Here is a 25402-nt window from a genome sequence, read left to right on the forward strand (position 1 = left end):
CAGAACATATCCCCTGAAGCCCACGGAGGACCCACACTGGAGCAGGGGAGAAATGTGAGGAGAAAGGAGGCAGAGATGACCTGACCAGAACTCCATTGCCCTTTCCCCCTGTGGCTCTTCTGGCAGGGAAGGAGAGAAGTCTCCTGAGTAGAGTAGTGAAGCTGAACATGACAAAGAGATAAGTTTAGTTTTAATGTTTTCCTTTTTGTTTCCAAGTACCCGGAGGAGTAATTAAAGATCTATTTAGTCTTACTCAATATTAAATATTCATTACTAATAGTTAAATATTTATATTATTTTTAGAATTAAAATTTTCTCCAAGTTGGGCCTGTTTTGCCCGCTGAATTTAACTTTGAAAAAAGAATTCACAATTCAGATGTTTGGATTCCATACAGACACATACTGAGGTCATTAGTTTCTGTTTTGTTTATGAATGAAGGTATATCTTCAAGAAAAGTCTATGACTCTCATTTGGACGGTGAAACCAGCACTTTCTCTGACTGCATTTTGATTTTAAAAGACTTTTCTTACTCTAAACATTTGCAATCCAATTACCTGACAAGTCATTGATACTGTCTTCTTTACTCCATAAAATAATTAAAAAATAAATAAGCATTAATTCTGGGGCTGGCCCACTCAAAAGAGAAAAAAAGGTTCCTTGTTCCCACAAACAATGCAGTTTTAATTGATTCATTTGTGAAATGGTAGTTACCCTTAATCAGGATGAAATCAAGACTAAAAATTATTTTGAATTTTGTGTAGTGGTGGGGATTTCTGTTGTGGACTAAGACTGAATAATGACTACTAATACCTGGTCTGAGTGATACAGGTCGGTAAAAGCACAAACTGTCATTCCTTTCATGGAATTTTATTGCAACTATGATCTGCATGGTCTTGGTGTCACATTAAAAGGAATATCTGGGTATTCCAAATAAGCAATCCAAAAATCATCATTCAGGCGGTGTTCTTTCAACGCACTGTATATTCATTGCACTGCACTTGTTTTTGAGTAATAGTGTGTTTGAAATAAGGTCAAGTAGTCCCAAAGTCGGAATTTCTTTACAATTAGTGCTAAGTAGTTAGCAGGATAGGAGAGAATTGTAGATAAAAAAATAATGCAAACATTTCTAACAATAGGAAAAGATGATGCTATACTAAGCATGATTAGTGGAACCTTTTCTCCATTCCAAGAGGCCCCAAATAATGGTGATTCTAACTGGGTCTGTAGCAAAGTTTGCCATGCAATTTGTACACTTACAATGTATGCTATGCTGTGAGCTTCACAAAGAAATACATCACAGGACAGTTTTCTGGTTTGCAGGTAGCTTCAAGGTAACCTCTTGCTTCAGACTGAGATAGCTCAGATCCCTTTTAATATTTGCTTTGAAAGAAAGACACCACATTAGTGTTAGGGAAGGATGAAATACTGCACGGTGAGTCTTTTAAGTGGCACTATTTGTGTGAGAGTAGATGCATAATGGCAGGCTAATGATTCTACTCTGTCTATATATGTTCAATAAACCAAAGTGAGGTTTATATTTAGGCTCTGCATTTAGTCACCAGCTTCATTTCAATTACACAGTCATCATTTGTATTCTCTTAGTGCCTCTGCTCTCCACTGGGGAGTTACAGCAGTATTTTTTTAAACACTGTAAGCCTGTGTGGCAACAAGTGATGACTTCTGTCTGAAGAGGTTTCCTGTGTAAGGAGGAGCTGTTCTGTTCCACAGTCAATAATTAAGGGCACATGGGAACAAAAGGGAACATTCCCTTCTCAGGATTAGAGTACCTGAGATTTTAACTGTTCTCTTGTCTTCTGTGTTATAATGTCACTCTCTCTGCTCTGAGGTTTGACAAACTATATGTTTTATTGTGAGGCCTGATATTCCCCTGTAAGTAGGACATTATCAGATATTTCAAAACAGCATGATGGAATATTTTCAAGTTTTAATCGGAAATACTGAGTAACATCTGCTTTCACTGCCCATAATGGGGTTCAAGAACCTTTATAATTGCCAACCATCTTAATGGATCCATGAAGAGCAATTACAGTAATTGATATTTTAAAACAACACAGATTAATTAGATTGCACCACACATTTATTGCTAGCTTCATATTTACTGTGTTAGGAATTTTTTTCGCTGCTTTTTATTTAGTGTGATTTGGGTTTGTATTTTGTGTCATGAACACTTTTGACAAAAAAATAGTGGGCAGTTCTAGTAATGAAGACAGGCTTGGTACCTGGATGAGAAATTTCAACATGGTTATCTATTTGATTTTTTAGTTCACACCTTTTAACTTCTGTCAGTTGATTCAAAGAGGACTTTGGTATACCATAAGGAACAGCAAAATTTTCAAAACAAATTTAAACCCCTTGCAGACTTATTTTTGAGTGCTATTTGATGGCAACTGAAAGAAATATCTTCATTTTATGAGTGCAAAGTGCAAATGCATCAATGGCAATGATGTTTTCAATTTAACCTAAAACATCAGTGTATGCAAAATCATGTAAGATTACATATTCATAGCTGCATTCAAAACACTGTCCATGATGATGATTGTGTTTCTATTCTTAGGAGTCAATGAGAAGTGTCTACACCTCTTTCAGAGTTTTAACCTTCATTTGAAGGTGTTGAAATTATATTTCTGATTGTTGTTTGAATTCCTTGGAGAAAATTTTGAGGATGGAACAGGGCAAGGAGTGATTACCCCCTGCTCCCCCTTTTTTTTTCCTTTCATTTTACATTCCTGGAAGCTTACTGCTTTGATGCCTGGAAAGAAATGGGCTTCTCTGCACATTCAACCAAGCAAGAATGATAATAATTCATGAATTATATATGCCCTTTTCTCATCTGATTTTTTATAATTATTATGCCTGCTTTGGGATCTATAAGCAATTTTGAAGGGGTCCTGCTCTTCTGTGAGGGATGCATGGTAGGGAGCTGAGTTTTGCAACACAGTTTGTCATAGCAAACTGAATTATTATGAATCTTCCAGAACTTTTCATGGTTAGTGGAGGGATACAGAATCAGATATACTATTTTTATGCTGAATCAGAATCTCTGTGTGTTTTGGCAGATTTATTCAAATAACCGACTTAACAGATACTCCATGACCGGTGGTACCTCAGCTTCCAATTTATAAACAGGGTAAAATTTTAAAAAATATTTATGAAGATTTATAAAAATCTTTCAGTGTCTTCTGTAAATATAAATAGATGGTGTCTTTCATCAAGATATATTGTGAGGTTATAGTCAAACTGCTTTGTGTAAACGTGACATCTGAATTCCTTCTATGGATAGGGAAAAGAGAAAAAAGAGTGCAAAACATCTGCATGTATTCCTTAGTCAAGTTATTGGGTGCAGAAATATCTGAGCCTATTTACTTATACTTTTTGTTCCTATTGAAACTATCTTTTTTTTTCCTGAACCACTGCAAAATCTACATTTGTCTTCTCAACTATTTCAGACACATCCTGCAGATACAGCTAATTAAGAGCCAACCACTAGTTGGAGTTTCCCTCAGAGCTTTCCACTGATTTGTTTTTGTTTATGATGTGCTTTGTTTGCTTCATTTCAGTGATACATTTGTGCAGTCTTATTTAGCCTTTTGAGCATCAAGTTACTGGAGCATCAGTGCACACAGCATGAAAAGAAATGAGTCATTCACCCATTCCCAATCTTTTGTTTCCTCAGCTGATTGAAGGGTTCAATAAATTACTGTGGTTCATAATGACTATAAAAGTTAAACACTATTTTTATCTATTCAGCTGTGTTTTAAATACAGCATTGGGATCTATCATTCTGTCATGGAGAGAGGCTCTGAAAGCATTTGACAACTTATAATCTTTCCTCCTTCATATATTCATGAGACAGAAAAATTATGCATGCAAGCAATAACTTTACACATTAATTATTGAGTCAGATATCAGGAAGACCATAACTGTATGAAAGACAATGCATAGAAATACTTCGATTTGAAGAAAAGATGAAGTTTAAGGGAAAAGATCCCAAGGTTTGAATAACAACAGATAATTTCCTGTCCTTCCTCCTCTATGCTTTATCTAGGTCTTGGGCCAGAATATCTACATTGTGAAATCCCCTGAGGAGGAGCAGAAGTGAGCAGCAGGAGATCCAGCTGTTCACTGGGCTCCTTAATGGGCTTGGGTAATGCCTGACCGGCGCCGATTACAGATGGTGTAATGAGATCCTCTCTCACTGAATCAGTTGTGTTTCTTAGCATGCTCCAAGGAGTCAGCAGGGCCATGACACTATCACTTTCTGTGTTCCTTTCTTCCTGGAAAGAAGATGAAGCCAGACAACTGTCATGCCCAGACCATGCAGCAAGAGTCATGGGCTTCTACTACATCCTTCTGCCCTCTGTATTTTTTATTATTTGGCTTAGTGAATCAATGCACCTGTCTCAGTATATCGAACACTGATAAGGTAGCTTCCCAATTTGTTCATGACTGTTGGTGACTCATACTACTAATTTCAAGTAATTTGATTGGCTGTATGTGGAAGCCTCTGCACTCAGACTATTACTGTTTTTTGGGGTTTTTTTGATGCTAGCATTTATACTTAATCCTGGTATTATAGAGGAATAATTCACTGAAATAATTTGTTCAAAAGAGAGAGAAAAGAACACTTCTATTGCTCTTTCATCTACACACTGCAACAGAGAAACGATGCTTGGTAGGAGTTAATCCATGCTCCTGAATAATTCTCAGATTAAAAATTTGCTCAGGTAATTCTTTTCATTCAAGTGACATTTGAATTTCACACTTCCCACAGCCCTTTTTATTCCAATAACATGGGTAGGATATGAAATAAGTTTAGTGCAGAATGAAAAATGGCTGTTATCTTTAACCTGCAGAGTCTCATGATAATCTATATAGATTAGAGCCCTTTGCTTTAAAATAATAAATACTCTGTTTTAGTGATTTTAGGTTTTTTTCTAAATATTGCTTATGATGAGAACAAAACATTTGCAGTTATCTATATACTTGTATGTAACTGAACAAACACAGTAGCATTGACACTTTGGCACGATTGCACAATTTGTGTGTGTTCAGCTGTATATCCTGCTATACAAAGCTCAGATAAGATCTGAATTGTGTTATTTGAAATTTCTAAGTTTTTGTATTTCAGAGGCTTTATTCTACTGTTATGCTTCTCTTGCCAGAAATTGTACTTGTGTCTCCTAGAATACACCTTTTTTTTTTTTTTTTTAATGTGCATTGGTATGCTTTAAATTCCACAGCATTCTGCTGGAAAAACTGGCCGTTCGTGACTTGGATGGGTGCACTCTTCAGTGCGTGAAAACCTGGCTGAATGGCTGGTCCAAGAGTGTGGTAGTGAGTGTAGTTACATCCAGTTGGTAGCTGGTTACCAGTGTTGTTTCCCTGGGCTCAGTACTAGGACCAGTTAGTCCTGGTCAATAACTTTGTTGAGGAACTGGGTGAAGGGATTGAGTGCACCCTCAGTCTGTTTCCTGATGACACCAAGTTGAGCAGGAGTGTTGGTCTGCTGGGGGGGCTGGAAAACTGCAGAGAGATCTGGACTCACTGGATTGATGAGCCAAGGTATGAAGGTTAACAATGCAAAGTGATGGGTCCTGCCCTGGGGTCAAAACAACCCCATGCAGTGCTACAGGCTTGGGCAAGAATGGCTTGAGAGCTGCTCAGCAGAAACAATTGGCAGGCTGCTGACCATGAGCCAGCAGTGTGCCCAGGTGGCCAGGGACATCGCTGGCATGATGACCTGTATCTAGAACAGTATGGCCAGCAGGACCAGGGCAGTGATCATTCCCTTGTACCTGGCAATAGGTGAGGTCACACCACGAGTAATGTGTCCAGTTCTGGGCCTCTCACTTCAAAAAGACAGTGAGGGGCTGGAGTGTGCCCCAGAAGGGCAACAGAGCTGGGGAAGGGCCTAGAAAACATGTACTGTGAGGAGCAGCTGAGGGAAGTGATGCTGTTCAGAGAAGGTAAGTATTTGGGCTCAGAGAGGACCTATTGCTCTCTACAACTACCTGAAAGGAGGTATCTCTATCTATTCTGCCATCTCTCAAAGGAAAGGACAAAATAAAATAGTATTAAATTGTACCAAGGGCAGATTAGATAATTTTAAAAAATCACTGTGAAGTGGTTAGGCGTTGGAATAAGTTGATGATTGAGATGGTGGAGTCACTGTCTCTGAAAGTGCTCAGGAGATACTGGAATGTGGCACTTGGGGATATGGTCTAGGGGGGTTATGGTTGTGCTAAGTTGACAGTAGGACAGATGTTCTTGAAAGTCTGTTCCAACCTTGATGATTTCATGATTCTCTGAACTTGTCTTGAGATCCTACAGTAGGTCTTGTGCTAGAGCGTAGACAAACCATCAGGTGTTAATTACAGTCAGTGCTACTGACTGACTCCAAATGAGAACACTATCTTTTTATGTGAGCTATTCGATTCTTTGATCAAAGAAAACTGAAAAATAAGTTTAAATATTTTTATAGAACATTTAGGAAGATTTATGCTGTCTTAGTTTCATTCTTGCCTTATTTCTGATGGGATGTCTTACAAACTTTCATCTTCCCTAGGAAATATATTTATAATAAATGTGGAGACCAATTTTGATAGTATAAGAGTATTTCTTTCTAGATGAGTGCCATTTCTTACTCTGAGCTTTTTTTCTAAGGTACCCTGTGGGGCAAGAAAAGTAAATTACTTTTCTTGCAAGTGCAAGTATCACTGTTTAAAAGATATCTGGCAAAAGCAACACTCTTAAGAATTAATTTCTGTGTTACTTGGAAGTACGTAAAATATGTTGCTGTATTGATTCTGGTCCTAATTTATATATTTGGAAAAAGCATAACCTCTTATTAACAAAGAGTATAAAGCCTTTGCAAAACAAATACATAATTCATTTTCAAATTAACAAGTTCATTTTCAAAGAATTGTAGGGTGGGCATATTGAGTTCTATTAAAAATTCCATTTCCCAGATTGTTTCCTTTTTTTTCATGAATCAGAAACCGTTGAGTGCAAAATATGTATTGTGCAGTTCCACCACAAGCTTTTGGGAAACCTGTATTTGTTTTTCCCAGAACTCCCTCAAGTATCACTAATAAATCAATAAAATTTTTTTCTTCACCTCCCATAGGAGAAATATCATAATAACTCATCTTGAAATTCTTTAATTTTCTGTGTAATCAAAAGCCATGAACATCTTGGTGCCATAGTAGTCCAGCAGAGGAAAAAAAAATTAAATAAAAAGAAATGTTTTAGTGTGAGGGTGACCACACACTGGAAAAGGTTGCCTGGAGATTTTATGTGATCTTTGTCTTTGGAGTTGTTCAAAACCAAATTCGACACCATTCTGGGCAGCCAGCTGTAGGTCACCCTGTGCTGGGGAAGGAGGTTGGACTGAATGGTCTCCAGGGGTGCCTTCCCACCTCAACTATTTTGTGATCCCTGTTGATGACACTGTGACTTAGATTAGCTGAAAAGACTTTCCCACAAGGACACATTAATCTGTTGAATTTTGCAGCATGGCTTCATGGTAACAGTTTAATTTTTCCATTAATGCAAATTAGTTAATTTCAATTAAAGATAATGTATTGCAGTCCCTTAGGAGTAGAGTACTTCGTCCATCTCTTTTCTAATTTGAGATGGTGTGAATTCATTTTAACAGGCTAACATCTCAGAGTTGTTGTTATGTATGTCAATGCAAAGGAAGAGCTGAAACATTCCTCAGTGTGTGTATCTCTCTGGTTTACATATCTATGCAGATATTGCTGTTAGTTTATCTTGTGCTGTTTTTCCTTTTTTGCTTCTGTAACAAGTACATGAAAACTGGACTGTCACTCATCACTTAAACACTCAGGAACTCATTCACTTGGAGTGGACACTCACCACCACTGCCTGGACATAACATTCAGAGCAAGAGGGGAGCTGAAGTGGGGACTTAGGAGAGCAGCTCCTTATTTTTCAGATTTTGGAAGCATACATCCCTTGCTGGCCCTTGTGCTGCCTAGTGGGGCTCTACTTTGCTGAGATATTTGGAGCCACAGGCATACTTAAATTTGAGTTTATTTTCATTAAGTATCTATATGCATAAAACAAATATATGAGCTTCCACATAGCTTGAGTTCCAGACACATCTGCCTAGCTACCAGGGACTGCATCTAATCAAGGTCTTTGTATGGTATGTACCGCTATCTAGGAATTAATATGATTCTTCAGACAAATTTATAATTTCATGAGGAACATAGGCCTCTGTTCTTCAGCATTGGTAAGAGTTTGTTCATGAGGTCTTCTATACAAAGTCCCAAGTTTGTGTTTCCTAGTGTTAGCCATGCCATGCAAGATCCAGCTCCAGAGATGAACACATTAGCATAGCAGAATGCTTGAGTTTTTGAACTGTCCTAACACCTATGTTCATGCTTATAACTTAGTTCTGGATCCAGTTTTGTTTGGAAAGATTATGCAGATCAGTCATTAAAGGTTTTATATACTTTCTAGCAGAAGCAGGAGGATGAGGTGAAGGCTGACATGGAATTTCTTACTGTCGTGGTTTGAGAGGAAGTGGGTTTTTGGGAGGTGGTAGTGGTCAAACCAATAGGTGCCCAGATGTGGATATTGGCACCTGGTTTGACCATTGAGGATATGGATCCGCCTCTGAGAACACAGGGGTTAAAGCGAGGAGCTCCCAGGGGATCGTCCTCTCTTGGTTCCGGTGGATGGAGGAGTCAGACCTCCCCTGCCCAGCTTCGGGCTGGGTGGGGGAGGGGAAAACCACGCGGCCGAGGGAGGTGAGCCAGAGCCTTGGAAGAAACGGAAGGGTGGAAGAACTCAGAGAGGTAGTGGGCAGCCCCCCTTTCTCAGGAGAGAGAGAGAAGGAGAGAGGTGCCAGTGCTATCTTGAAACTTGATAAGCACTGGCCTGGCCGAGGAAGAGAAGGGGGGGGGCCCGACGAGGGGAAGAGTGCCCGATGAGTAGTGTGGGAGTTCGGGATGAGCAGAGACTGTGATTTTAACCCTTCTGTGAGACGATGGAAAACCTTGCAAATGCTGATCCTCCGGGAGCTGAGGGAGGAGAGAAACGGATAAGAAGGAATGCGCAAGTGTGATGCAGAGTTGTGCAAGTGAAGAAGGACTGGGAGAAGTTGAGGAAATCCTAGGTGGAGGAGATGATGGAGTGGCTTTTGGCTGGACTTTTCTTGTATTAGCCATGGATAGAACCTTTCCTGTAATACAGAGACTGCATTTTAGGGGGAGGCTGCGCCAAAGGAGTGATGTGTGCGGAGACGACAGGTGATGAAGTGCTGGTGAGACCCCTCGGCCCCAGGGGGTGAAATATTGGGGGGGACTGGTGTCCCAAAATGAGGTGAGAGACTGTCGTTCTCTTCTGGAACTGGGCAAGGCAACCTTGAAAGGGGAAACCCTAAAAGCAGCTCTGGTCCATGTGCAGTGGTGAGAGCACTGAACATGGAAGGAAGAAGTCACGACGTGTAGTTGCTGAGTGACGGGGATTTACCTGTGGTGGCACAAGGAGGGCTCCTTCTCTCCTTGATGAAATGAGAAGTGATTGTCGGAAGGGTGGAGATGGACTGAGTTGATTATCTGAAGGGTGATGGACTGGATTAAGATCTAAGGTTTTGTGATATTCTGTAAGAATTGAGTGGGGGGAGGAGAAATGTTTGAAAGGTTTCCATTCTGCTCTGTGTGTTAATTTTATTGTAATTGTGTGATAATAAAGTTTTTCTCCCTTTTGTTTGCAAGTGGAGGCCTGCTTTGCTCTGTCTCTGATCACATCTCACAGCAGACACCGGGGAAGAATGGGTTTTCATGGGGGCACTGGCATTGGGCCAGCGTCAAACCATGACACTTACCCTCTAGTGTCAGTGCATCCAGGGCTTGTTCTGTGTGAAATAGCTTTAAAGTGGAAGAGAGTAGATTTAGATCAGATGTAAGGAAGACTTTCTTTACTGCGAGGGTGGTGAGGCACTGGAACAGGTTGCCCTGAGAAGTTGTGGTTGCCCCATCCCTGGAAGGGTTCAAGGCCAAGTTGGGCAGTGTTCTGAGCACTCAGGTCTAGTGGGAGGTGTCTCTGCCTATGGCAGGGAGGTTGAAACCAGATGATCTTTAAGATCCCTCCCAACCCGAACCATTTTGTGATTCTATGAAATACAGAATTGCACCATTTGTCTAATGAGCAGATTTCATGATGTTGCAGATCTGTGTGCACACCGTACTGTATCTGCCTTTCCAAATTTTTCTCCATTTGGAAGTTATTTAAATTTGACATTTTTAAATGGTGGTGGGGTTATTTTCCCTAGAATTATGTTGGTCTTTCTGCATTGTAAGTCATGTGATCGTGTGATTCTGATACAGCATGCTGTGAAAGCTCAGCAGTTTTTGCATTTTTCCTTTGAGAAACATGCATGCCTGTGGTCTTGCATGGGGTTTACATAAAAATATTACCTGCATCCATCTGTGCTACCAATTTTCGGCTCAAGTTCTTTTCAGGGAAGAATGCTTATGAAAATGATTGCATTTGCAGTATAGAATCAGAAGCATTGAATCATAGACTTGTTTAGGTTGGAAGGGACCTCTAAAGGTTGTTTAGTCCAACCTCTTTGCAGTGAGCAGAGACCTGTTCAACCTGTTCCAGTTCCAGTGTTTCAACACCCTCATAATAAAAAAATGTCTTCCTTCTATCTAATCTGATTCTACCCTCTTTTTGGTTTAAAACCATTTCCCCCTGTCATATCAAAATCTGCACTTGGCTTGTCTCTTAACGTTTGAGATGGGGCTTGTTTTGCTTTGTATACTGATTTTATTGGTCTTCTGAACACTGAACCTCTGCTCAACACTGGTGGCTTTTTTTGGGTAACGCTGGGTTGTCTTTCAATTAGATACTAAAGTGAGGCGGGGTTGTGTGTATGGTTTCATGTGCATTACTTACACTGTGTAAACTATTCAGACTATGGATAGTTTTCCATTGTGCCATGAAACTTCTTGGGAAAATATATTTCTTTTTCATTAATTCCAGCTATAAATAAAGTAGTGGAGAAACAGATAGAGATGGGTGTAATGTTTCCTGTTGTGATCTTTGAGACAGAATGGATGAATGAGTCATTCATTTGAGTAGCAGTGCTGATAATGAAGGCTTCAAGGAAGATATTAAATTCTGTCATTGTGATCTGCCTGTGCTCGGGCTCTGGATCCTGAAAGTGACACTCCCAGGCTGTCCAGGTCTGCCGCAACACAGCCTGCTCTGGCAGTTGCCGGCTGATCCTTTGCCTGTTAACCCCTTTTACCATCAAAGCTTCTGAAAGCCAGACTATTAGTGTGCAAAGTGGAGTCCTGATGTCTCTGGCTGTGATGCTGAAATGCACACAGCCTCGCTGCTGCGGCAAAGGCAGGGCTGATGCTCTTGGGAAGGAAGTAGAGAGTGATTGACTTTTAAAAATAAATACTTCATTTCTATGTTTGTGTGTGCACTGCAGGAGTTTTGGTGAATTTTGCATGATACTTACGTCACAGTACATGTGGTTGCTGCTTGTTTTCAGCTAATGTCTCCACTGCTCTTTTTCCCTCTCACAACTGAGTATCAGTTTCTGCCCTTGTATCTACAATTTCCACCCCCTGTAACTTATGCCTCCCACTATTTCTCACAAAAAAATAATGAGTTCTACTGATTATTTTTCTTATTCCTTCCCACTCCCTCAGCACCAAGCCTCACTAGCCTTCCCACTCCAGGAAGGGGGAAATGAAAATAGCAACAAAATTAGTAATCCTTCTGCGCAGACTCTTATTTGCTACTGTCAGTGCTCTGCCATAACTCAGATTCCTGGGGAGAAGGGTTAAAATCCAAGCAGTTGCTGGAACCTTACATCTTGCTGCACAGGAATCTAATAACACACAAGTTTTTCAGTTTGCATGGAGCTACTGAGGGGGAGACTTAAATACAATTTCCTTATGACTATATTAGCAAAGAGGAGCCAAACCACATTCTTTGAAGAAACAAATGCTCTTTAGATTATTACTCCTTGCTGTTATAAAAAACAGAATAAAACAAAACAAAAATTTGTTAGCTTAGACAACCAATTTGTAGAGTTAATTGTTTTTTAAGTATAGCATTAAACTGTTGCTTTTATATATCGGAGTTATTTAGAGTGCTTTTCTCTAGAACAGCAGTAAAAGGAGACCCCAGATTCCTGCTGTGGTTAAAGCAATTTTCAGAACTTTAAATTGGTAACACCATGTCCATTTTGTTTCTATAATAAAAAGTTTATAGCAAGTATGGAATACTCCATCTAGGCCTGATTTCCAACTGAAATCAGGTATGACAGGGATTATCAAACTAATGTGTTCCATCTGGTTAGTCATTATTTTGGGTGTTTTTTATTTGTTTGGTTGGGTTTTTTGGTTTTGTTTACTTGGGATTTTTTGTAGTTTTTGTTTTGGAGTGGATTTATTCTATTTGCTAAACAGAACTCAGACATTTCCTGGAAGAGGGCTGAAATGAATTTTTTGGTAGTCTGTAAAAATCCATATGAGCAGGCATGGCTTTAGCACTGATTCATGGCATGCTAAACTCAGAGGTGGCATCCTAGTGCAAGAACAATGTTTCTCACCCCTAGGATTTGCTTCCTGCCTGTTCTTTCATATTGCTTCAGTCTCTCCCAGTGAAAGCCATGAACAACAAATGCTACTTTACACATGCTGCAAAACTTCGTGGCTCATCTTCAGTGGTTGTGAACCATAGACTGGACTTTACTGCTGAGTTTATCTTCAGGGACAGCCACCTTCCCCTTTTTGGGGGAATGTGAGGATATGGGGTTTTTTCATAACACCACTTTGCATGCTGACTGCTTTTAATACACTGGTTGCTAGTCCTGTGCTTCTCAGGGGCTGTAATCTTGCTTCTTTCTTGTAGAAAAGCAGGTGGATTGCTAATGATTGCCTGAATTTAGATCCAAGGTGAAACTCAGAAGGTACAACCATGCACCGTGATCCTGAGGGTGGTTTGATGCAAGTGTGTAAGAGGTAGGGTGGCCATAGCAGTCACAGAAAAATTGTTCTCAGACAAGGACTGGTAAAGCTGGTAAAGTTTTGAAACATGGTGGTGCAGGAAATAGTGTTTCTTTTTTCTGCAGGAAATAGTGTTGCCTCAATGGTCTGTAAAATAATATATTTCTTCATACTTCAGCAAAGTGGATGTCTTGATTAATCTGAGCAGTCTTGCTATGGAAATGGAGTCCAATTATGTATTATGGAAAATATATTGTCTCTTTCTATAGGTAAATTAATTTTGACTCGGAAATAAATTATTTTGCTTTTAGAGGATAAGATAGCATCTCACTCTCTTCCCACCACTGTTTGACCTAGCTATTGTGTTTAATTATCTTTTAATGACACTTTTCTTCAAATTGGAAAAATTTTCCTGAAAACACCTGGGTTTCCATTTGCTGGAACTTCTTCTGCAGAATTACTCATCCTCATCCCTTCGGCACACCTTTGTAGTTTTGAGATTAATTCGCCTCATTTTGCGAAGTGCCAGTCACGGGCTCTCCTTCTAACTTTGTTCTTTCTTTTGGCTGATCATTTCACTTTCTGTTCTCTCACCATTACCCACTTATTCTTCTGTGAGCTCTGCTGCTTACCTGCCTCTCTTGCCTGTTCCTCAGGAATGAGAGCAGATCTCATTGCTCTCTACCACTACCCAAAAGGAGGTTGTAGCAAATTGGTCTCTTCTCCCAAGTAACAAGCAGTAGAACAAGAGGAACTGGCCTCAAGTAACACCAGGGAAAGTTTTATACAGGATATTAGGAAAAGTTTCTTCACTGAAAGGATGTTCAGGCAGTGGAACAGGCTGCCCAGGGAAGTGGTTGAGTCACTATCCTTGAAGGTATTTAAAAGACATAAAGGTGTTTCACTTAGAGATGTGTTTTAGTGGTGGCCTTGGCAGTGATGGGTTAATGGTTGGACTTGGTGTTCTTAGTGATTTTTTCCAGCATAAATGATTCTGTGATTCAGTCATTTGCAGGCATCTTTGCTCTTCTTTCCTTCCATTTTGAATCTTACTTTCTCAGGGTGTTTGGAGCAATCCAAATTTATCCTTCAATCTTTATTCTTCTCTGTAAAGTGTTTTGCTTTTGTGTCCTGACTTCATGACCAAAGGTTTTCCATTCATCTCATCTAGGTATGAACTGTAAATTTTTTTTTTTGCCAGATTTACAAGTTTTGGATATATCTGGCCTTAACTCAACTCTCATATGATTTCATTATTCATCCAAATTTATCCTTCATCCTTATTTCTGCCATTAGTCTGGGAATACTTTCTTTGGTGGAACTTAGATTGCATTTCTTCCACGTACATATTCTAGAGCATACTTATCATATGTAAGAGGTTGTCTTTATGGCCTTCTCTTCTCATCATATCCCATCTCTGCTGCCTCTGAAACCATTCAGATAATTTTTCCTTCTCCTACCTTTAAGTGTAAAAGCACTAAAAAATAAAGAAATAGCTCCCAGAAACTTCTCCCACCTTTAAATAGAATCTCCATTGTGTTTCTCCTTTGTTGACTTTCACTGCTTTACCAGTGAACTTCAGTTAAGGTTAAAAATGTACTGAAATAAACTATATAAACCACATTCAAAAATGTGATTTACATGAAGGGTAACCTTGCTAACCTAGCCCCAACCCTTTCATTCCTCTCCCCTGGAATAACCTTGCTCTAAAGTTGTGAAGAACTGTTCCTAAACAGCTGGAGGGGTAGGAAGTTTCATTTGCCTTTAGATTTCTGTAATAGTGACTGCTTTCTCTGGGAGCACTATGTTCTCCATACATACATTAGTGGGAAATAGGCAGATTTAGTTTACAGTTTACTGGGCATGCTTAGAAAAAATACTTTGGGGGAGAAAAGGTACACAAATTGCTACAACAGGTAGCTTTGATGCATTCTTTCTATATGCAGAAAGATAAAAACTTTCAGGGTTCACTGGATAGGCCCAGATTTCTCTGCTCAGTTGTTTTTTGGCTTGGCAGATACCTCTTTGCTAGATTATTAGAGTGAATATTGCTTTTTCCTTGAAAGGATTGGTATTTTTTTTCCTAGGTAGCAATCTCATTTTTGATGAAGTTTTAAATATTTAATAGAGCAATTGGTTTGTAGAAAGAACAATTTGCGTTGTCTTTGTATTCGTACATGATAACTGAGGAAATTGACAAAGCAGTACTTTGTGTAGTATCTGTACTTATTTCCAAAACAGAAGAGGATAGATGTTTTCAATTTAGCATAGAACTCCCTACAGTACTTATCAGGCTTTACAGTCTTAACATTTTTAATCAGTTGTAAAAGATCATCTTACTCTCTGATTTATATAATAGACCTTAGTTTTTCTATTTTTTTATTTTTTTTTGCTTCATTTGACTTCAGAATGTTTCCAATGCTATAAAAAAAAATGACATTTTGTTAATCGTACTTTTATCTTCAATTTTTCCATGTATCAATGTTGATAACAGTATCACTTTTTAAACAGTGACTTTTAAAGACAGAAATGATTAGTCATAAACCAAAAGAGATACAATATTTAGTATCATGCATATGACTGAAATTTTCCTCAACATCTTGTTGACTAAAGTTTTCAAGGGACTAATGACTGGTCATGGGTTTTGAATTCTCCAGCTGCTGGAGGGCTCTTAATGTTTTCTAGGGAAACACTGGGGACTCCTTCTCTTCTCTCTTGAGAGAAACTATGGGAGGAATTGAGAGTTACATAAAACTTCCCTGGCACTCTCAGAAGTTCTTCTTGTGTGGTAATCTAACAGTCTCTGCACTAATGGGAAAAATATTTTCTTGCTCCCTGGTTTCCACTCAGTTTCAAGCACCTCTTATGCCCATTAATGGTGTTTCCTCCTCTCCTGTGCAGTGCCTGACACTGGCCAAGGGCTGAGGCTCTTCCAGACATCACTGTTTTCAGTGGGCTGCCCCACTGAGAACAGACACAGAGCAGCTGGTGGCAGAGTGGGTCAGGACTGAAAGCAGCTGGCAGAGAAGATCCAGGTTGGCTGCACAACAAGACTGCTGCATTTTGCGTCTGCAACTTAAACACACAGGTTAATCTGTTGATTGTGGCTGACCAGCAAAATAAAGGTCAGTTGCAGTCAAGACAGAACTTTTGGCAGGAGCACATCTTCTTTAGCAGTGATTCTTCTAGAAGTTTTGGGGCTAATTCATGCTGTAAACCGGATTTTTTTGCTCTCAGAATTAGCAAGGCTGAGTACAGGAGGCTGAGTACAAGTACACCTGGTTCCTAATTATACCTATCCAACTCAATCTTACCAGTGTCCTTGCCTGCTCATGAGGGTCTATCATGACAGATGAGCAAAGAGGGAATTACTTTCAAGGACTTTAAACAAGTACACACCTGTAGAGTGATACATAATGTGCCTGGCTGGTCCTTTGAGAACCTTTGGGTCACTGGTTTGTCATTGCTATGCACTCTTCTTGAAATCTGCAAACCCAGGGTTACTTGCAATGAAGAATTTACTACTAATACTTCAAATCATAGAGTGGGGAAATGAAGGATTGTATAATTTCCTGAAGATAAGTTTTGCATTTAAAAAGCTGTTGGTCCTTCATTCAAACTCCTACAAAAGCTGTTATTTCTTCATTTCATATCGGATACTTTTCCACAGAGCCAGCCTTTTTGGGTGCTGGGAAAAAGCATTATTTCACAAATGCAATTAAATTTGGGGCAGAGATTTTAAGAGCCATAAGGCAGTGTCTCTACAACAGATTAGAGAGCCTTGTAACACGAGGCTAGTGCACAATCTGGCCAGTTGGCAGCAAAAAAAGGAAAAATTTGCTTAAAAGTAAGGGTAAGAGCATTTTAGCTTGGAACAACTAAGTAGATGATGCAGTTGCTAGGAAATGTCTTTCATTTCTGGAAAAAGTCTTGAGGTGAAAGCTAATCAATAAGGTAGATACAGTGTGATGTCATTTGTTGCCATGGTTTCTGAACTTAGCAGTCTGTTATCTGCAAATAGTATTGATGGTTGCTATGCAGTTGAATATTTTCATATTGTTGTTTTACCATTATTAAGCACCTTAATCTTAGCTAAAGCTTCAAAGAGCAGACCACTTAGGAGTTTAAATGTTTTAATAGATAGGCTTCTATTACAATCCTAAAATATCTTGAATTTTGCTATCTAATAAACAACAGGCTTCAGCAGGAAGTGAACAAGGTTAACATTTTGGTGATTAAATTTCCACAAAGCAGTTGACATTTTCTAGTAAATTAATCTGCAAATTAAATAACTCTGTGGAATTAGTGCTGTGACTCTTTACATGGAAAAAGGGGTAAGCAGTCAATCCTCTGGATGATAAGGCAGTCAAATATATGAAGCTCCAAATGGCTGAAAAGCTATCATGGTTTCTTGAACAATGGCCTTGTGTTTAATGTATCTTCCATTGTGGGATTGTGAAATCTTTATTATGTTTGGGTTTTGCTGGAAAATGTTTTGTAGCAGCTTATGGTAAGCATCAGGCAGCTGAATAGGTTGAAAAGGAAATGAGACTTATTTTTCCTGATAGTTGTCAATGTGAAGAGAAAGCATTCTCAAGTCAGAGCCTTTAAATCAAACATAACTTCATTTTTAATGTTCTATGGAGATTTTAGTTTTAGTAGAATGCTTTGTATCATTTGCTTGATTTAGTGGCATCTCTTTGCAGTATTTTTTCTTTATAATTTGAGTTTTTGAAAGCATTTTGGGGGGAAAGAATGAAAAAGCCATGAGCAGAGGAAGGGAATTTAAAAATCAGATGATGGCTTGCTGAATTCTAGGGTTTGTACATCTTCAGAGAGAAATTTGCCGTGCTGTCTATTTTTCTCTTTTTCCCCAATGTATTCCCTCTCCTCCCCTTCAATTTCCACTGCTCTCTGCCTCAACAACACATTTCTTTAGAAAGTGTTTTGCCACCTTCTTTCTTGTCTTCTTCACACATCTCTCCTCTGTGTGGTGACTTTGACTATCACCTTTCATTTGAACAGAGAAGTAATTGCCTTCGTAGTCCTACTTGTCCCCTTAATATAGGGAGGGAACTGTCAAGGATGTGGGAGAATCTGAGGAAGATGTCATGAGGAAAAGTGATGCCTACGGCTAAAATCCTGCTCCTGCAAAGTGGGCAGGGGTGTTCTGGATGACTCCTCTCCTGGAACTCCTCTAGAAATTCCCTGTTGGCTGTGCAGAAATACAAAAGGAGCTTTCGAGTGCATCCTCAAAGCAGGGCTACTTAGAGCAGGCAGATGGAGGAGACGTGTCAGCTTGATGATGATAGCAGATGTCAAGCTAACAATCCGAAAAGGAAGCTAGCAGTGCTGCAGTACTTCTTACCAAAATTTTTAAAGAGAGGGAGGGGAAAAAATGAAAAATCAAAAGTAGAATAACAAGAAAGGCAGCATGGAAAAGGAGATACAAATCAGTGTTGCTGACGGGCAGGAGCTCTGAAAGACTATCTGATGCTAAATCTGTAAAGTAGTGCTGTTGAGTAGAATTATCTAAAGAAGTATTTCACTATTAAGCTGTCACAAAGAAAAAGCATTTACTTCAGGTGTCATATGCCAATTGTGCAATCAGACTTCCAGTCATTCATCATGTGTGTTCTAAAGCTGGGGGACAAGTCTCTCTTGCATGACACTTGCTTTTACACTTGCTTTTACAATGTTCAGTTGCTAGCACCGTTGTGAAAGTTGCCTTATTTGGGATAGCATACTTTTATTTCTTGAGATCTTTTTATCTTAGGGTTATTTGGGGTTTTTGTGTTTTGAGGTTTTATACCCTTAAGAACAAACTAAACTTTCGGACCTTCTTTGGTACTCCTTCACACCATAAAACAATTAAATTTAAAAAAAAATTGAAATTAACATACTTTTTCTGTCTAAGAAAATATGCCCATGATACCTACTATATAAGGGAAATCTTATACGTTGTACTGGTAAACAACTTGATAAAACACACCATAGTGGAAAGTCTCAGGCAGCTTTAACAAAAGAATTTCTTAATTTGTGAATTTCTGCTGTTTTCCTTAGGCCAAATGTTTACATACATTTACATACATGTATTTCAAACCTGTTGATAGTTCTGAATGTAGTAGCTGATGCAGTTGTTGCAGCTGAGAGGAGACCAGTAAGACTAAGAAAAATACAGATATTTAACCTAATTATATACATCAGCTACTGTTCATGTTATTTAAATAAAAATCTCAGAACTTGCTATTAAAAGTTTACCTCTACAAAATTCTTGAAAAAAAGGAGCACAAAATTCTGAAGTTAGGAAATTACTTTAGATTTATTAAAGCCATTTTAATTTCATTTTATTCTGGTATGATTCAGCTAAGCCCTTCTCTGGAGCTTTTATATCTTTAGTTGAGGTCTTGGGTCAGTCATGCTGCAAATAATCTTTTTATGAGTAGACTCAAGGCATGTTTACTTTCTATATACTGATTTAGAAAGAGAAAGCTAGTTCTCAATCCAAGCCCAAACAAGTACTTGTTCTTGTAATAACTGCTGGATGTTTTTTCTTGTGTATGAGGAGATAAATGCATAGATTTATTTTTCATAATATATTGCAGGAAAAAAAAAGTGCTTGTTGCTTGAATATTTTGTGGAAAACCCAATTATGACCAAATTTTTGAATTATCTCCTCAAAAACACATCCTTTACCCCAAGCCCCTAACAGTCCCCAGATTTTCATTGTTTGAGTGAGATCAGTCAGATATTCATGCATTTGAAGAGGTTCTAAGGATACTTTTGTATGTACTTAAGATGTTTCCAAAGGTTCCTTTTTTCTGACAGCTCATAAACCACCCAACAAACCAGAGCTAAGAACTGCCAGCATTTTAAAACCAAAGGATCCTTTCATGTATAAGGCAGAATTATTTTTTGTCTAGTCAGTACAATATTTATATACACACACACACACACACACACATATATATATATACATATATATATTTTTTTTTTTAATTCTTTTAAGCCATTCTAGATGGGAATTAATTCTGGGCAATTTTTGGAATAGGACATACAAAACACACAATGCATGGCCACTAAGAAATTTGTCGCTGTTTTCTGCTTGAGTCTAAATTTCTCCACATTGATCAAGCTCAGCTGGAGTGTGCTGCTCTGAACACCTCCAACTGAGCAAGCCACCACCCTATTTTTGGCAAGTGTTGCATTTTGTTTTCCAATTTTGTGGTACTCTTTGTTTCCTTTACTGCTCTTCTATTCCTTCCACCACCCAATCAGTGGATTATCTTTTGCCTTGCTTGAATCTGCTACCTTCTATTACTTCCTTTCAGCCACATCTGCTTCCCCTCACCCTTTATGTCCACTGAAACTTTGTGATCTTCTGTACAAATTTTCCCATTCCCTTTCTCTGATTTGCCATTTCTGAACATTGTTTTAGATCATCTTGCTCACATCCAGCATGAAATGAGTTCTGTTGGCAGAAAGATACAGCAGCTTTACTGAATGTGCTCAAGTTGGCTGAGATTATGTGATAAAAAAGAAATTGCAATTTCTGATAGGTAATGCTTTTTTTCAGATGTTAAGCCTGGGACAGCCATGGGGCAGAAAAGTCCTTACTAAAGGCAGATTCCCTCCTATTTATCAGTAGCCTGAAACACCTTTTTTTTTGATATGCCAAATGAACCTGATTTGCTTTTACCACACTCAGTGCAATTTGTCACTGTCTTCCTTACACAAAAAACCAGAAACATAAACAGAAGAAAGGCTTTGTTTATTTGTTTTCATTTAGAAGATAAAAAATTCATCATCCTGCACAGAAAAATCCTTTTATGTTATAGAGTTACAGGCAGGGAAAGACAATGAAGTATATCTTATTATATTCAGTGTTTATTTTTACATTGAAAGCTGTTACTATCTCTTCCTTTGCTGGCCAAAACAGGGTAAAAATGCTTTATTAAAAATTATACACTTCTAGTACAGAGTTTTAAAACTACGTGTACAAAGGAGAGTTTCAGTCAATCCATATAGGCAACTGGAAATTTGTTTGAATGCAAGCAGCTAATTGTCTCAGCAATTTGTATGGGGATAGGTTTAATGTAAATCTAGAAACTGTTTAGTTATGCTTTATAAATGTTGGACATGAGGAATGAAAAAATTCTATGGTAAATGGGGAATAAAATCAAAAGCTAAAAGCTTACGGCATTTTTCTTTAAAATTCGATTTCGCTATCTAATGAACTGGTGTTTTGATGAGATGTGGCACTTTAATTCTCTTTAAAAACAAAAAACCCAACCTAAGCTGATCTTTTGTCACTTTTCAAGCACTAACAATTATTAGTGATAAGTTAATACTCCTATTGACATCAATGGCAGGAAGAAGTGTGAGGAAATATTAAGACTGTAGGCAAATAAATGTCTTGTATAATTATTCTATTCTTAGCATCTTGCATGGCAGTAAGTAGCTTAAGCTTTTCAATGCTAATAGCTCATATAACTTCCATCATAAAGCTGCCTTCATCTGAAGCCGTCTGATAATGACATTTACCCTCCCTGTTTACTGAGGAAGAGTGGAAGCCACTTGCTGTAAGATGTCTGAGGTCAACTGGTTTCTTTTTACTCATAAAGTGTAGCTCTTGCACAGATGGTTGAGAAGGTGCAGAATGTTATAGTCAACCCATGTTTAATTGTTTCTGTATGCCTTGGAATTTAAAGAAAATTTAGGATGCATGGCAGTAGCTTTCCCTGTATAATCAGGTTGCTATGGTAAACCTATTATTCTATACAAAGAAGGAGTATGTTTAGTAAAGTGCTGATCCCTTTTCAATGTAATGTGAGCTTCAAATTACTTTCGAATGATTGAATTTCTTTGGTAAGTATTTTATCACGATAGCTAAGAGAAGAAGATCACAGAATAAGGTGTGGCTTCTAATATTTCACAAGCAGATACATTCTATATAGTTAGCTGCTCAGAAGCAATAGGACTTCAATTCTTTGTTTAATTATCTCCTTAGAGTGAGCCAAATTTACATAATCTAACCAACATCTCACTACTTTTGGATGCAGAATATTTTTGTAGCCAGTACAAAGTGGCATTTATTTAGTGACACCATTGAATTAGTTTCTCACGCTGATCTTGTAACGTTAGTAAAAGTAAAGGAACTAATAATTTGAGTATCAATTTCATCAGCAGTGTAATAAACTACTATAATTGTATTTTTGAATATTTAAATATAAAGAAATAGCTCAATGGAATCCTTTTCCAGAGCATTTGCTGGCTGAAGTTTCTGTCTATTTTCGACACTTTCAATTCTGTTGAGGTCTGCAGTCAGATAATCTAAACCATATTTAGGTGAGAGCCAGGAAAAAAAAAAAAAAAAAAGGCACAGACTGAGAAAGCAGGGCCTAAATTACCTTTGATCTTGTATCTCTTACATGACAAAAATGTGCTTCATCTGACTAGGGAGGGGCTTCCCTCCATTTTTCTACTGGTGAAACTGTTGCACATTAGCTAAAATGAATAAATATTACTTGCAGCAGGGACTGAGAGGAGCCTGTTCCCACTGCAGCACAAGGTACCAGCCACTGGAATCTGACTTATTAAATTAAGCATTACAGAAGATAAAGCTTAGTTACAGAACATGCAGGATCCTCATGACAGGACCTCCCTTTGCTCATTCCTCTTGAGGATTTTCCATCTCTAAAGACTCCTCTAGTCAAAGCAGTTTGCTTAAAATGATTTTACCATCTTCAGGCATCCTTATTATAGCAATGGCTGGCCAGGATATAACTACTGAAGATTCTTCTTGTGTTTATGTCACAGTTTCCACAACAGATGTGTCCTGTTCATCAGGTGCCTCTCAGCCTGCGGGTTCCTGACTGTTCCTTGGGACAGGCTTATGTGGCACTTTTGCAAAAGTGATCAGGTTGCCTAAGGTGAATGCATAAAAAGAGACAACTTAGACTCAATAAAATTCTCTGTATATTTAAGCACTAAGGATTTTTTTCCAACTTCTAATGTGGCTGTCCTTGACAAATAATTATAGCTTAGAGAATGCCGGCCAATAGCATCATTTTTTCTGTAGACAATCATATCTTAAATTTGGACATGATTACTAAGCACAACTCTATTTCATGATGCAGTAGATGCACTTCCAATAAAAAGTTTCTTTCTGAAACAAGTATCCTCATATAATTGACAATGAAACACAATTTTTAATCTCTGCATATAACAAAGGTATTAAGAAGTATTTACTCTAATTCTCTTTTGTATGTCTTTGCTGAAATTCTTGCTCTTTATGTCCTTCTAGATTGAATCCTGGTGCATAAAATGTCAGCTCAGAAGGGCAATGTACATTGAGGCTTGGGAAGGTGAAGAGTATAGAAGTTATAAAATGGGCTTAGAAATTTTTTTCCATAAGTAAAAAGATCTCTCCCTATTCCAACTTAATTAAACTGTTTTCTGTAAAAAAGAAAAAAAAAAAAAACCAAAAAAAAACCCCAAAGCCCCACAAACAAATATAACAAATTAAGGTTAGAAGCTGGGAAAAGAAGTAATCATTTGTCAGTACCTTACCCTAAAAGGTTTTATTGTCATGACACCTACAGTTAGAAAACCTTTACTGAGGTTTTCATTAACAGTCTTTTCCCATTCAATAAAATATTTCAGCAAATGCTGGAAAAAATTAGTGCAGTGTGTTGTGAACTGTCTGGTTGCATAATGAAAGGCTGCCCTTGGAGGATATTTTTTACTTTCCAGCAATACTATAAATTTGGGCATTGCATTCAGCAGAGCAGTGACCAGGCCCAAGTTGAGTTTCACTAATGCTGTGACTAAATTAAATCAATAAGGGCAGGTTTTTTGCATGCTAGTCCATGTCTCTGGTGGCCAATTTTTACACACAATATCCCTTCCCAGGCCCATCAAATATATGAGTTTGTTCCATGATTTGTGCCATTTTTAGAAAATTATTTCCCAGAATTGCACAAAATAATTTAAAAACATACAGAGGCAAACTCTTAGAAGTTAGAGCCCCTTATCTGAACTGAGTTTGTCTCAGATATGTGAAATGTAGGACTGTCCTGGATATTAATTTTTTCCACATCTGGCCATTTTTTACTCACTGCTCTTAGGGTTTTGGAGTGAAATCTGTGAGAACTTGGAAAAATCTGTTGTCTCTTTAAGCTCTGGGGAGCTCTACTGTAAATAGATTGATGAAGGGGAGACTGTGACAGAGGTTGTGCTTATTTCCTCAGATCTAGACAAGAAAAATTACAGGGATTTGGCTTTCAAAAAGCCTGACAGAGTATTTGAAGAATTATTTTTCTACATGAATAGAGACTATCTTAGATAGCTCTGTGCATAGGCTGTTTAATTCTGATCACATTTGTCTTGGTGTTTCTGAGATATGTGCTAAATATTTTAGATCAACTATAGAGGATAATTATGCAGATAAACATGGGCCAGCTCAGTTATGCTAAGTTCAGATATGAAAGACATGCAAGGCCAGTGATTGCTTATTGTTGCCATTTCCACTAAGATTATAACAGGGATATGTTTTCCTGCTGGTTGCCATGGAGGAGGGATAGTTTTGTTTTGCTATGATTTTGTTTGTTTGTTTGTTTGTTTAATTGTGTTTATGAGTTATACTTTAATCAATGCAGTGTGACTTGTAGTTTGTCTTTGGGGTCAGGATGCAGCATGAATTTGGGGTTTACTCAATTTATTTGACTTTACTGAAACCATGACTCTAACAATTATTTATTCTTACAGGGAGATGTGAATGTGGCCAATGCACTTGTTTCCCTCCAGGAGACAACAGAGTTCATGGCAAAAACTGTGAATGTGATGATCGACAGTGTGAAAATGCAGATGGTGATGTCTGTGGGGGTATGTGCTCACTTAATATCATATAACACAGCAGAATTTAGCAGCATAACAGAACTAAATCTTAACTGTATATAGCCTTCTGTCCCCCTTGATTTTTTACTATAATGTCAGTATAGACTATTTACATCATTGATTGATAATTAGATGGTAGATTTTTGTTAAAAACAAGCACTAGAAGAACTGAACAAGTTAGAGAATATTTATTTTAAGACTTTAGGTATACTAACACATAAATGGAAGTGCTGTCTTCCATCAGCTCCATCAGACACTTAAACAACAACCTAAAACATTAGGTAACCTTACATTGTGTTCGTTGTGATGCTTTATTGAGGGTGTTGTAATAAACCTAAAGGTACTGATGACCAGCAAAACTTTTAAATATTTTGAAGTCACTAACAATGATATGCCTGTTTTCTAAAAGAGTAGCAAAATATGATATGAAAGAATGTAAAATGCTTGAGAGACAGTGTCATAGTAATTGTAGATACAG

At 38.2% G+C, this 25402-nt stretch overlaps 1 protein-coding gene across 2 annotated transcripts in view; it reads left to right on the forward strand.

Moving 5' to 3' along the window:
- Window positions 1–25402, forward strand: part of ITGBL1 (integrin subunit beta like 1) — a 130217-nt gene that overhangs the window by 84991 nt on the left and 19824 nt on the right. For both annotated transcript variants that reach the window (XM_038127221.1, XM_038127212.1), the window contains exon 8: window positions 24796–24912. In XM_038127221.1, coding sequence (XP_037983149.1) covers window positions 24796–24912 — 117 coding nt within the window. The remainder of the gene's footprint in view (window positions 1–24795; window positions 24913–25402) is intronic.

Source organism: Motacilla alba, chromosome 1 (assembly GCF_015832195.1).
Source record: "Motacilla alba alba isolate MOTALB_02 chromosome 1, Motacilla_alba_V1.0_pri, whole genome shotgun sequence".
NCBI classification, from domain to species: Eukaryota; Metazoa; Chordata; class Aves; order Passeriformes; family Motacillidae; genus Motacilla; species Motacilla alba.